Source organism: Carya illinoinensis, chromosome 5, assembly GCF_018687715.1.
Source record: "Carya illinoinensis cultivar Pawnee chromosome 5, C.illinoinensisPawnee_v1, whole genome shotgun sequence".
Lineage (NCBI taxonomy): Eukaryota > Viridiplantae > Streptophyta > Magnoliopsida > Fagales > Juglandaceae > Carya > Carya illinoinensis.
Window position 1 is genome coordinate 37,269,408 of NC_056756.1, and position 13,937 is coordinate 37,283,344.

The 13,937-nt window shown below is 36.1% G+C and overlaps 2 protein-coding genes across 2 annotated transcripts; one reads left to right on the top strand and one right to left on the bottom strand.

Annotated features, from left to right (window-relative positions):
* Positions 1–387: 387 nt before the first annotated feature.
* On the bottom strand, positions 388–5,183 carry LOC122310310. The gene is made up of 3 exons (XM_043124205.1): positions 4,019–5,183; positions 3,721–3,819; positions 388–1,223 (listed from the first exon to the last, which is right to left on the bottom strand). The coding sequence occupies exons 1-3, from the start codon at positions 5,181–5,183 to the stop codon at positions 388–390; spliced, it is 2,100 nt and encodes a 699-aa protein (XP_042980139.1).
* Positions 5,184–8,432: 3,249 nt separating this feature from the next.
* On the top strand, positions 8,433–10,783 carry LOC122309216 (uncharacterized protein At4g00950-like). The gene is made up of 2 exons (XM_043122610.1): positions 8,433–9,265; positions 10,321–10,783. The coding sequence occupies exons 1-2, from the start codon at positions 8,657–8,659 to the stop codon at positions 10,372–10,374; spliced, it is 663 nt and encodes a 220-aa protein (XP_042978544.1). The 5' UTR covers positions 8,433–8,656; the 3' UTR covers positions 10,375–10,783.
* The last annotated feature ends 3,154 nt before the right edge of the window (positions 10,784–13,937 follow it).

A 13,937-nucleotide genomic window follows, 5' to 3' on the forward strand; every position in this document is an offset into this window, starting at 1 on the left:
GGGATTGGACTATAAACGAGCTAGGAGCAGGCAACCACCTATCTTTCCATATCTTTATCTTCTTACCATCCCCTACCCTCCAGAAAATACCATCTTTTAGAAGATCTATGGCCGACCATAAACTCCTCCAGATTTAAGATGGAGCATAACCCAGTTTTGCTTCAGTTAATGGCAGCTCCCGAAAGTACTTCTCTCTCATTAGCTGTGCCACCAATAGGGAAGGAGAGTTAAACATTCTCCAACATTGCTTTGCTAACATTGCCACATTGAAAATTTCAATATCCCTAAACCCCAATCCTCCTTCCATTTTTGAATCTCTCATTTTCTTCCAACTTTTCCATTGCACCTTGTTACCCTCCTGCTTATGCCCTCACCAAAATTTAGCCATCAGGGAAGACATCTCTTGGTAAATTCTTCTTGGAAGCTTGAAACACTCATAGTAAATGTAGGGATAGCCTGGACCACAGCCTTCAAAAGAAATTCTTTCCCAGCTTGAGTCAGAAATAAATTCTTCCAATTATGCAACTTTGCCCAAACTCTTTCTTTGATAATTCTAAAAGAATTATACTTTGACCTACCAACCATAGCAGGTAAGTCAAGGTATTTCTCATAAGAACCACACACAGGTACTCTTGCTGCCCTTTGTACATCCTGTCTCATAGATTCTGCAGTATTGGAGCTGAAAAAGATGGTTGTCTTCTGCAAATTAAGTTGCTGCCCTGAAGCCTTCCCATACGTGTCCAGTAATCCATGTATTTTGTACCATTCATCCCTTTTTGCTCTCCCAAAAATAACACAATCATCTGCAAACAACAGATGACTTACCCTTGTACCCCCTTTTGCAATAGCAACTCCTTGAATCTCACATCTGGTTTCAGCCTTATTAATCAGATTACTAAGGCCCTCAGCACAAAGAATGAAAAGGTAAGGGGAAATTGGATCCCCTTGTCTAATACCTCGTGTAGGCTTTATCACTCTACCAGACTGTTCATTTACCATAACCGAATAGGTAACAGAAGAGACACACTGCATCACCAGCCCAATCCACCTTTCCCCAAACCCCATCTTCCTCATGATATTTTCTAAGAAACTCCACTCAATCCTGTAATAGGCTTTTGCCATGTCTAACTTTAAAGCCATACTTCCCACCTTCCCCTTTTGCCTTGTCTTCATAGTATGCAAAGCTTCATATGCGATCATCACATTATCAGTTATCAATTTCCCTGGGATGAAAGCACTTTGATTGTTGGAAATCAATAAAGGAAGCACTTTTCTTAAGTCTGTTTGCCAAGACCTTGGAAATCAACTTGTATATAACATTACATAGACTAATTGGCCTAAATTCACTAGCCAATGATGGGTTCTTAACCTTTGGAATCAATGCTATGTATGTGTAATTAATCCCTCTTGTGACGCCCCCAATTCCCCACGCCCGAACACGGGAAAATCGAGACGTCTGGATGGTGACAACCCGGGTCACCATCCCATCGACGGGTGCCAAGTGTGTGCAAAGGCAACAAGTGTGCACAAGAAAAACGCAGCGGATAACGAAAGTGATATAACTAAGTACTAGAATTTTTTTCTTAATGTAATACAAGCTGTTTAAAACATACGTAAATAAAATATTACAAAAACCCAAATACAGATTTAAAACCATAAAGAAAAGCATAACATTAGCAACCCGGCGGAGCCGTATCCTCGGACTCAGCCTCCTCCTCCTCATCCTCATCACCTGCACCAAAAGCTACGGAACCACAAATGGTTCCGTAGGTAAGTAAACCCAAACGCTACCAGATAAAAACACATAGGACTCAAACAATATGCATGAAAACATGCCCAATGCACAAAGCCCATAAAACATAATTTTTTCCACACACGCCAAAAATCCCATTTGGCCCAAAAACACGCCAAAAGTCACATTTGGCCGCCAAAAGTCCATTTGGCCCAATATCTCGCCAGAAGTCCATCTGACCCAATATCTCGCCAGAAGTCCATCTGGCCCACGCCAAAAGTCCCATTTGGCCTCACAAACCATTATCCAATTTTAACCGTATGTACCATGACCTCCCCTAGGGGTCATCCGCACACCCTGGCTCCAGTGTCACGCCGTAGAGTACCACCACGCATGTGACACCTAACGAGCGATGCCCAGTTCCGCGCCCCGCGCGTTCGTAGCCAAGCATCCTCTAGCCCTCGCTAGCGAAGGGCCACGGAGTCGGTGAGTAGAGCGATGCCCGGTTCCGCGCCCGGCGCGTTCGTAGCCAAGCATCCCCTAGCCCCGCTCCCGTCATCGCTCTCGACAACTCAGGGGACATCACTCAGTTTATTCCGCTCCCGAGTGACCAGAGGAGCTCCACCGAGATAATAACCCATTCCGGCTTGGGCTCGTGATACACACGCACCCGCAATACACTTACGCCAATACACAGGCTTTTCACATAAATCCACAAACACACGTGCATGCACCATGTAATGCCATAACAATGCATAATAAAATAATCCAACAATCATAAATCAAATAAACAGGCAACTCCATCCTCCATCCATCCGACCCCCGAAACTCCTCGGACTCAGTCCGGAATCAACAACCAACAACAATAAATAATTGAATGAGCAATATATATTAAAATCTGAAAATAGGGTTTGGAAAATACTTACAGCGCTATACGGTATTTTTAGAAAGCTCGCGGCGTTGCAAACGGCAGAGGAAAAGCAACGTAACAGTGTAATTTACACTGTGTCCGTGGGTAATAAATTACCCATTTTTGAACGGGAACAAACCAGGGCTTAGGATTGATAGGGAATGGCCTAAGGATGATTATGAAGCTATTGGAAGTGGTGGTTGGCCGTGGGTGGCGGCGAAAACGCCGGAAATAGGCTGGAAAACTCAAATCGGAAAGCAAGCTCGTAGGAGCTGTTCCGGTGGTCGTTGGAGGCCGGAAATGGGTGGGTTAGGACGGCAAGGGACCGGTGATGAAGTGGTGAAGAAATGGTGGCCGGAGGTGGAGCGACGGCGGCGGATCGAGTCAAAAACCGTGGGGCTTCAAATGGCTTTTCCGGCCAAACGGCCGGCCGGATGGGGGAGATATTTGGTGGGAAGGTGCGCCGGAGGGAGGGGATTCGAACGAGACCGGCGGCGAGCCAAACGGTGGCCGAACGGCGGCGGTCTGGGCTGAAGAAGATTCCGGCGACAGGGGCAAAAACAGAGCAGGTGCAGCGACTTCCGGCAGCTCTCGAAAGCTAACGGCTGGTCCGATGGCTCTGAAAATTGGTGGGGATGATCTATGGTGGAAGGGGAAGAGAACGGTGGTGACGGTGCACCAAACGGTGGCCGGACGGCGGAGAACCGGCCGGTCAAAGGGGCTAAAAGGGGCTGATGAGCGTACGCGGGAGAGGAGGAAGAAGAAAGAAGAAGAAAAGAAAGAAAAAGAAAGAAAAAGAAGGAAAAGGAAAAAGAAAAAGGAAAAAGAGAAAAGAAAAAGAAAAGATGAGGGAAAAGAAATGAGGTCCAGTCCTCACTCCGGAAACCAAAACTGATCCGCCGAAAACAATTTTAAAAACCGTAAAACGACTAAATAAAATAAACACAACATCAAATAAATTAAAAACCAATTTAAAACATATTAATTTAAAATAAATAAACTAATATATTAATTAAATTAAAAACAACCCTTCAGTGAAAATACACGCAAAAGCGGGTCATCACACCTCTCCCCAAACCTTCCTGACCATTCAGAAAGCCCAGTACTGCCTTGCACACCTCTTCCCCTACTACACCCCAATATGCTTGAAAGAAACAAGCCCCATAGCCATCAGGCCCTGGGGATTTCAGTGCAGCCATATGCTTTAAAGCAGTCATAACTTCTTCCTCAACATAAGGTCTCTACAGATCTTCATTCATGACAGGTGTAACCCTCGGACTAATGCCTCTCAAGCATTCATCAATAGCCTCCATAGTGGGATTAGAAGAGGCAAACATTTTCTGAAAATACAATAAAAAAACCCCCCTCCATCTCACCTTGCTCAGTCACCACCCTACCATTATCATCCCTGATTTCCTTTATTCGGTTCTTTATTCTTTTCTGACTAGCACATGAATGAAAGAACTTTGTGTTCTTGTCCCCATTTTTGTACCAATTCCACTTAGCCCTCTGCTTCCATTTTAAATCTTCTTGAGCTAATAATAAACCCAAATCCCTTTGCAGAGATTTGATAATCCTGGCATTGTGAGGACCCTCATTCTCTTGTTCTTCCTTTAACCTTTCAGTTTTTTCTTTGATTAGAATCTCAGCATTTTGCCTCCTCTGAAAGCTCCAGTGAAGTAACTCTCTCTGACACCTTGAAAGTTTCTGCTGCACCTGTCCCATTAGGTTTTGCAAACTAACTCTTCTCTTCCATACATCTTCAATAATAGCCCCTCCATCTTCCTCAAGAGTCCACTTTGCCTCAAACCTGAAAATTCTTCTCCTCTTCTTGTTCATGCCTTCATCCTTATCCATACTCATTAATAATGCTTTATGGTCTGACTGCCTCACTGTCAACACCTCCACCTCTCTATTTTTAAACAAGTCTTTCCACCAACAATTAGCCACTGCCCTGTCTAGCCTTTCCTTTGTGAAAGTCTGGTCTTCATGTCTATTACTCCAAGTGAACTTACACCCCTTCCACCTGAGATCAAACAAGCAATTTTCTTCCAAAGCATGCCTAAACTCTCTCATCTGAGATTCTGGTCTAGGCCTACCCCATTCCTTTTCATCTTGGTAACACACTTTATTGAAATCTTCAATTGTACACCATGGTACCTGACCAGATGGCTTTATTAGAGACAACAATTTCCACGAATCCCTTCTTCTATTCACTTCTGGATGACCATACAACCCTGTCAACAGCCACCTTTCATCCTTACCAACATAGGCACTAATATGATGTTGTGAAAAGTTTACAATATCCACCTCCTCTTCATCTTTCCATAAAAGCACCAATCCCCCACTCCTACCAATTGCCTCAACAACAAAGCACCCATCCCACGCCATCCTCCTTTTGATACCTTCAAAATTCTTAGCCATCAATTTAGTCTCAATAAGAAATACTATATCGGGTCTCTTTTCTTTCACCAAGTGGTGAAGATCCTGAACTGTCCAGGGGTTCCCAAGCCCCCGGCAGTTCCAACTTAATATTTTCATAACACTTGGCGGGGCTAACTATCAGCCTCCGCCAATATCATTGACTCAATTACAGTATTTTCAACTTCCCCTTTCCTTCCTTTTTTCTCAACCCCCATCCTTCCCAAATCTGAATCAGCACTGCCTATGTTACATTTATTGCCAGCACCCAATAGACCAGTTAAAGTGTCACCTGCTGTTCTTGCCCTCCTCTTCCATCTTCCCTTAGTAGTTTTAGCACCAGTTTCTTCCATTGCTAGACCTCGATCAGAAATCTCCTCCGTCCAGGCATCAACTCCTTCTCATGACTCTATCAAAGTAACTGATTGCTGCACTTAGGGGCTGATCTCGTCCTGACCTCATACTTCCCTCCTACCTCTCTGTCTCCCCGAATAGGCATTTCTTCAAACACCTCATTAGCAATTTTCTCCTCTACCCTCACCGTGTTATTTTCTTCATAGGGCTTCCCTCCCAAACGGATTTCATCACTAACCCCCCCTTCCTTCCCCTTTAATCCTCCCCCCTCCTTATCTAAAATATCGATAATAGTGACATCACCCTGCCTTTCCCCATCCTCCTTACTTACCCCACCTCCACCCTCCTCTATTGCAGCCTGTTGCTGCTCATTTTGGATTTCTTCTATTCGACGTCGGGGCTTATAGGTTGCTCGAAGCCACGTACCAAATTGAACACCACTCTCCTTTCCCCCGCTAACCTGATCTTCCTTCCCCAAACAACCTTCCTCACCATGACTAATGACACCACATTTAAAGCAAAGCTTAGGAAGTTTCTCATATTTCAATGGTATCCATATTTTGTCCCCAAATAAACTCGTTGTGTGTCCCCTCGCCAATCTTCTTTTCAGATCAATTTCAATTTTAGCTCTAAAAAATTGACCCCATCCAAAACCATTCGCACTTACCTCCACTTCTCGGACATTGCCAATCAAGACACCAATCCGTTGTCCAACTTCAGCATTCATGCACGCTAGTGGCAGATTATACATTTGTACCCAAAATTCTTCCCTATCAAATTGCATCAATTGCGGGGATACAAAGCCATCAAATGTTTTAAGCACTAGTAAATGATTATCAAACAACCAGGGCTTGCCTTCTAGAACCTATCTCTATCCTTTTGATTTCCAAAGGTAATAACAAATAGATTCAAATTAATCTCATGGAAATCAAACGAGTTTCCCGTTCGCCAGATCTTCCTCATTGTAGCCTGGATTACATCTTTGTTTATCTTTCTCTCCGATAATAACTTCCCTACCAAGCTGCGATTTCCTTCTCCAATATCCTCCCTGTGACATCCGTATCCAGACTAATAACCTCGTTTTCTTCTTCCGTCAGCTTCAACTTCGCTCATTGTTTCTTCAAGTCCTCCATCACTCACTCCCACCGTTTGTTTGCAGGAACAAACGTGGAGGGCAAACCTCTTCCTTACTCACTGAGTAACCTGAGACTCAGACTCCACCTAAGTCGTTATCTCCCTTTTCGCCTTTATGGGGAAGACGACTAAAGAGAAAAAACGGTTAGAGGAGAGTTTTTGACATTCTAAAGAGATTGTTTAACGTGTCTTTAAGAACTAAAAACTAAATAATTAATATATATATACGTACACATAGTCAAATACACTAAATAATTAATATATATACATGAACTAATTAATTAACAACCCATAAAAAAATCTAACGAATGGATCGAATATTCTTATATTCATGATTTTTTGGTACGGCGTGTTTTGTTAGCCGGAGTTTAGACAGTTTTAATTTGTTGTTTTAAATTATATTTAAATAGTAAGGTGATATTATATATTTTATTAAAAATAATAAATAATAATATAAATTAATAAATATTAAATATTAATAAAATAATAAATAATAATAACACCATCCAAATCAGCCCTTAGAAGATGAGGTCGATAAACACAATGACATTCCCCGGTTTTGTACCGATCGGTCAACACGACTTTAACTGAGGCCATGCATGCAGTTAATTATGATTTCCCGATACAACTTTCACGTTCGTCTTCGTCCATAATCCAAACACAAAGACAAACTAAACTCTTGCTATTTTGGTGGAAACAAAGCTAGCAACTCTTTCTATATATATAAATGATGTTTATAATTATAATTATATAAATATTGTATAATTTTAAAAAAAAAATTAATACAAGATATATATAAAAAAATTAATTTTTTAATTATAAATTATAAATTTTTTTAAAAATAATTATATAATATTTACACATTTCACAGTTATATATATATATATAGCATGTTACATGCTAAGGCACAGAAAAACTCTTTCAATAGCCGGCATATAGGCTAAGGCACAGAAAAACTAATTATAAATTGGTCCAAAAGCGGATTGATCATTAAACCTATATTAATTATTGCGTGTAGAGTAGTTGTAATAGCTAGTACTTGACAATTATTGGCATGCATATATGACATCATCATCTCCCCCCATAAATAGCATGACCATGCCTTCACCTAATCACCCTTTATAATTTGCATGATGCCCATTCTGATCTCCTCATGATATAGTTCATGTTCATGCAGTAGTACTTCCTTTAATTTACTTTAATATAAAGGTACGTGTAAATTAAAGACTCATATAAACGTACGTGTCAAAAGAAGCCTGACAATTCAGTCGTATATCTCTACAAAGAAATTAATATTTTATTTATAAACAAATTTAAAAATTTACTTTAATTAATATAATACATGAAATAATAAAATTGGTTATAATATATATAAAATAAATCCGACCGTTTCATATCAAATTATTTCGTTTTGTACATGTATCTTTATATATGAAATCCCGTATATCAATCCATCAATTTTCTTCTAAATTGGCACTCAAGAGTAAGAAGCCGCGGACGGTACTGCTGACAGGACTGATCTCTCCTGCTATGACTTTTCAAAAGAACAAGTAGACCAATGGCCGTTGCTGGTCGTTATCCACCAATAAAATAAAGGATAACACTAGTCCTACCGCTACGTTGGGACTAGTTTATTATTTTTTTACTTTATAATTAAGAAAATACTTTTTATTATTGTTGTAAATTTTTTTTAAAAAGAAATTTAAAAATATTAAAAACTACATGTAAAAAAAAATATATATATATATATATTAAAAGCCACTAACAATAGCTCCCTACGAAACTGGGAGCGGTGAGTGTAACATAAAACAAGGACTATGAGGTCGGACGGAGGAAAAATAACGACAATTATTTCTGGTGAATAAGAAGCGCCAGGAGCGTTGCTGTAACCATCACAATTCGCATTCACCACCTCACCTGCCCCCCGCTCTCTCTCTCTCTCTCTCTCTCTCTCTCTAAAACTTAGTCCCTGTTGTCTATCTATAAAAGTCGTAAACCTACTCACAAAGTGACCAAAAAATCAACTTGGGTATGCATGTTTTTCTACATAGAGAATTGGGTTTTGGAGTTGATCTTAAACAAAGAAAACCCATAGAGAGAGAGGAATGGGGTCGGCTGAGCCAGCAGAGTCATGCGAAACAAGTTCCATACCAAAGCTCTCTTTTCTCTCACTTTCAAGCAAGCTGGCCGAGTCGTCTCCTGCAGGAATGCTAACACCGCCGCCGCGATCGGTCACAGCTTCGATTCCATTCCAGTGGGAGGAAGCACCAGGCAAGCCAAGGCCATGCGCCTCCGATTCCAAACCAAATATCAGTGCAAGAACCTTGGAACTGCCTCCCAGATTACAAAGCGAGAGTAAAGCCGCCAACATGCCGTCCCCAACGACGGTCTTGAATGGGCCATACGTGGGGGGGCGGCCTGTGTCTCACAGTCACAGGTTTTCCATGATCAGATCAAGCAGTACAGTAGAGGATCTGCACAGCAGGAGATTAGCTCCGGCTAAGGAGAAGGGAGGAGGAGTTCATTTTGGATCCATGAGATGGGGCAGTTTCGGGAAGAATAGGGAGGATCTGCACGGTAGTTTTCGCTTTTCATCTTCGGTAGTTAACGATTATCATGATGGCGGTGACGAAAGTACTACTAAGGTGAAAATCACAAGGGTTAGGAGGAGAAAAAGTGTCATGAGTCTCGCAGGCACAGGCTCAAATTTGTTGGTAAGTACAAAAATCAAAGGTTTCAAAGGCCCATTATTTCCCATAGTCATCTATTTCATTCTCTTTTAAGTTTCAATTTAAACTATATAATATGAATCATTGTGCATGATCGATTAGGACTAATATAGTGTCAAACAAACTTAAGCAGTCTATATATGAATTTATCAAAGGGTCTGAGAGCAAATTTTTTCTGATTTAGGGTATCATGGTAATGAGATGAGACAAGAAATTACTAAAACTTTTCACAATTTCTTTCTTAAACATTATTTAAATATAAAACTATATTTTTTATTTTTTATTTTTCAATTTTTTTATTTAATTATTATCTAATTATTACAACTTTTATAAATTTTAAAACAAAACACAAAAATACATACAATTTTTTTAAGCTTCAAAACAAAAATTAGATTAAAAAATTATATCTAAACAATTCTTTTAACTTTATAATATTTTTATTTATTTATTTTTTCTATTATTTCAAAACCTAATAAAAACATCTTTAACTTAAATAATTTCATTACTCTTCACATAATTATGATCAAAGTGTCCAAACAAGCCCTTAAACTTCCAGATCATTTCACGCCTTGTTATCATTTAATATGATCAATATTTGGATGATTGTTTTATCACTTTTATGGATATTTTTCTTTCTCCATTATATAATTTGTTTCTCTTCTAGGCTATATTTATAAAGAACGAGCAACTTTTTTGTATTGAATCAGTTTTATAAGATGAGTTAGACTTATAAATTTTTTCAAACTAAATCACCAATATCTTATAACAATTAATTATTGCAAATTTCATCATTTTAATTAGTTGAAGTACGTTGTAGATTTTCCAGAAAAACCTTTTGGCTCCTCCGCCATGCAGGAAAAGAAATTAAAGAAAATAATTACATACTCTTCAATGTATGAGAATTCATTTACAGCTGGTCTGTAAATATAAATTATTATTATTTTGATTAATTTCATTACTTATATAATTAATCATTGATCGTTATATGTATCCGTTATCTAATCATACTAATTATATATATTGTATATATTTAACTGCAGGCAAGTATTTATGAAAGCGTTAAGCAAGTGGTCCCATGGAGATCACGTCGGTAAGAAAGTCTGAAAAAAGATGGCCGGCCGCCTCCTGATTTATATATATATATATATATATATATTGATAATCACAGTTGTGTTGTAAGTGTATAAATATCGTGTAATCATTTAAAAAAAATAAATATAAAATTTATATTAAAAAAATTAATTTTTTAACTATAGGCTTTACTTTTTTTCAAAATGACTGCACGATATTTCCGTATTTTATGACTATACGTAATATTATCACTCTATATCTAATTAATATCATGTATAGTTCAAAAACAATCTAATGATATTTTTATTTAATGTGTACGTACTGATCATCTTCATGTTTATGTGATGGTCCCTGATCAAGAGAATATTTACTGATCATCTTCGTCTTCGAAATTCTTATTGACATAGTCGATCGACAATGATCTTTTATTTATTGTGTATTTAATTCTGTCAGCTTACAATATCTCATCTCGCTCACTTTGAAAGTAGATTTTTATAAACAGCTTGCTCATATACATAGAGGCGTTCTTGTAGGTGTGGAAACTAAAAACTAGTGCTACACTTATAGTAGATCATAAATATATAGGGTTTGACTAGTGGACAAGGTGTGCTTGATTTCATTGACTAGAATATGTGGCTGTGAATATATAGCATAATAATTCTTGACATAAGCATCGATTAGCATCACCCCTTTAATGCCAATATAAACAAGGATGTACACGATACGTCTCCTTTGCTTTCAGTGCCTCTGTCATCTCTCGGATGATCTTCTTCTCGTAATTATTGGCTATGAAATTAATTAACAAGCCTAGCTGGCCTGCAGCCTCAGTCCACATGATGAACTGGCACTTTCTCTAGAATCTCTTTAAGTTGTTCCTCCAATTACTTGAATACACCAAGCTACCTTAAACTATTGAATGATGGATAAGATCAGATCACTGCAGATTGAAAACAAGAACTTATCTCAGTATATGCCATGCATCTCCGACCCAAAACATTTGGCACCTATTTGGAAGTTAGACTAAAATTTTAATTTTAAATTGGATGTAATATTTTAATACTCAATTTTTAAATTATTAAATTAATTTTTTTCAACTTAACACCTCTTTATACAAAGTTAAATAAAATTATATATCTTATATAATTTTTTTCAGCTTAACACCTCTTTATATATAAGATATATAATTTTATTTAACTTTGTATAAATATATTTAAACTCATCTTAATATTCAAATATATCTAAACTCATTTTAGGTAAACTTCATAAAACTTACTCCACTATCTCAACTTATTACTATTTATAAGGAACTCAACTCATTTCAAATCAGCCTAACATCTAAACCAGGCCTTAAAGTCTTACTTTCATATATTTTTAAGGTCTGATTTAATTTCACAAACCTTTCATTATCTCATGATCTCAACATTCAAACATCATTCAAATATAAATATTTTTCAATTTTTAATTTTTAATTTTTTATTTAATTATTACCTAATCATTATAACTTTTTCAAATTTCTAAATAAAACATCAAAAATAATTCAATTTTTTCAAATTCTAAAATAAAAATAATATTAAAAAATTATATTCTAACCCTATTTTTATTTTATATTTGTTTATTTAACTTTTTCTTTTTTCTTTATCAAAACTTCATAAAAATCTTAATTCAAATTATTTCACTACTATTCATAAATTTCTCATATCATCTAATAATCTTATCTATGTAACTAAACTAGGTTTAAGAGAAATCCTAAAATTACTAATACATATTATAAAAATAAATGTATAAATTGAAGTGAGTAAATATAATAAGTAAAATCTATTATAAAATTAACAAAAATATTTTATAATATAATGCCTTATATTAAATCACATTAATTTATATATTTTCCTTGTTATTAAATCTATTTGATTGCTACTATAGCTTTATCAAATATTTATTTTATCTATTATTTTTCTATTTTCATCGTTCCTCTTATCATTTCATTCAATTTTAGTTCCTGTTTCTATAGAAAATTCACCTCATATAATTCAAATAAAATAAATTATAAAATGACAAAAATTGATAAAACAAAATCAATTAATATATAGTTAAAAAATATTAAATATTTTTTTAAATATTAATTATTTTATTACTATATAATAAATAAATAGATAATTTAATATAAAAATTTAATTTGAATCATTAAAATAAAATTTATCTTATATTATTTTATTATTATATAATAAAAAAATAATTATTTTAATATAAAATTTATGTAAATAAAATAGTTAAAAATTAAAATTTATTTCACATTTAGTAAACATATTTTTTAAATTTGACTAATTCACTAAAATTAATGCTCTTATGTCTTTTTTCTTTCCTCGGAATTTGAGTACGAGCCAACAACTTTAAAGTCAACAAATTTTAATTTGCATTAATTTGCCTGTCGAATATTTTAAATGATTTGACGTACAGTGGCCCAAAACAGACAGCTGGTAATCAGCTCGATGCAGGTTAAAGTACGCGACGTACATATACACGTATATAATATATCTATATATATATATTATATCATGTGTTGTCCAATCATACTTATAAAACGCAACAAAATTTTCGGCAAAAAAAAAAAAAAAATCTATTTGTCGTTTCTTACATTGTGTATTATTAATGAGTAATGATAACCTTGTCACTATTTTACTATTTTTTTATTAATTTTTTTAATTTTCTAATTTTTTTTAAAATTTTTTTTTTATTTAATAATTAAGCAAGTGACTATTACTAAAATTATATATTTTTAAAATTTTTTCTTAATAACTAAAGATATTAAAAAAATACTTAAAAGAAAATGATAAAAAATTAAATACATTATAAGTGATAAAATAGTAATAAAAGAGTGGTAAGTGTATTATTACCCATTATTAATAGGAGGCGGCTACTGTACCGCTCAACATACCGCTGGCCTTGCGCTCAGAATAGAGTCTGTATTCTATCCTCCTCTCAATAATTAAAATTAAAGATTAAAAAAAATTATATTAGGAGGAAGGTTTTTTATCCGAGGGGTAGGGGTGTGCATCCGGATCCGGATCCGGGTATCCGGTCATAACCGGATCCGGATCCGGATTTCAAAATCCGGGCAGTTATCCGCCCGGATTGAACCCGGACTCAATCCGGGCAGATAACCGGATTCAATCCGGATATCCGGATTGTAACCGGATATCCGGATTTTTCTGTTTTTTTTTTTACTTAAATTCCAGATATCCGGGTCATACCCGGATTCAATCCGGGTTTTGTATAAAAAATAAAAATAAAAATTCTAAAAATATCTTTATAACTTTAAAAAGAAATTATAGCACTTTTTTAAAAAAAAAAAAAATCTGATTTCATATTTAAATTGTCCAGATTTTTTTAAAAAATAATTAAAACACTCTTTAAAAAAAAGTGTATAACCCGGTTACGGATAACCGGGTTATAAAACCGGATCCGTAACCGGATCCGGATTTTCTTCAACCGCCCGGGTGTAATCCGGGCGGATAACCGCCCGGATTCACCCGGATTCTGGATTTCCAGACCAGACCGGAAAAAAATCCGGTCCGGATGCACACCCCTA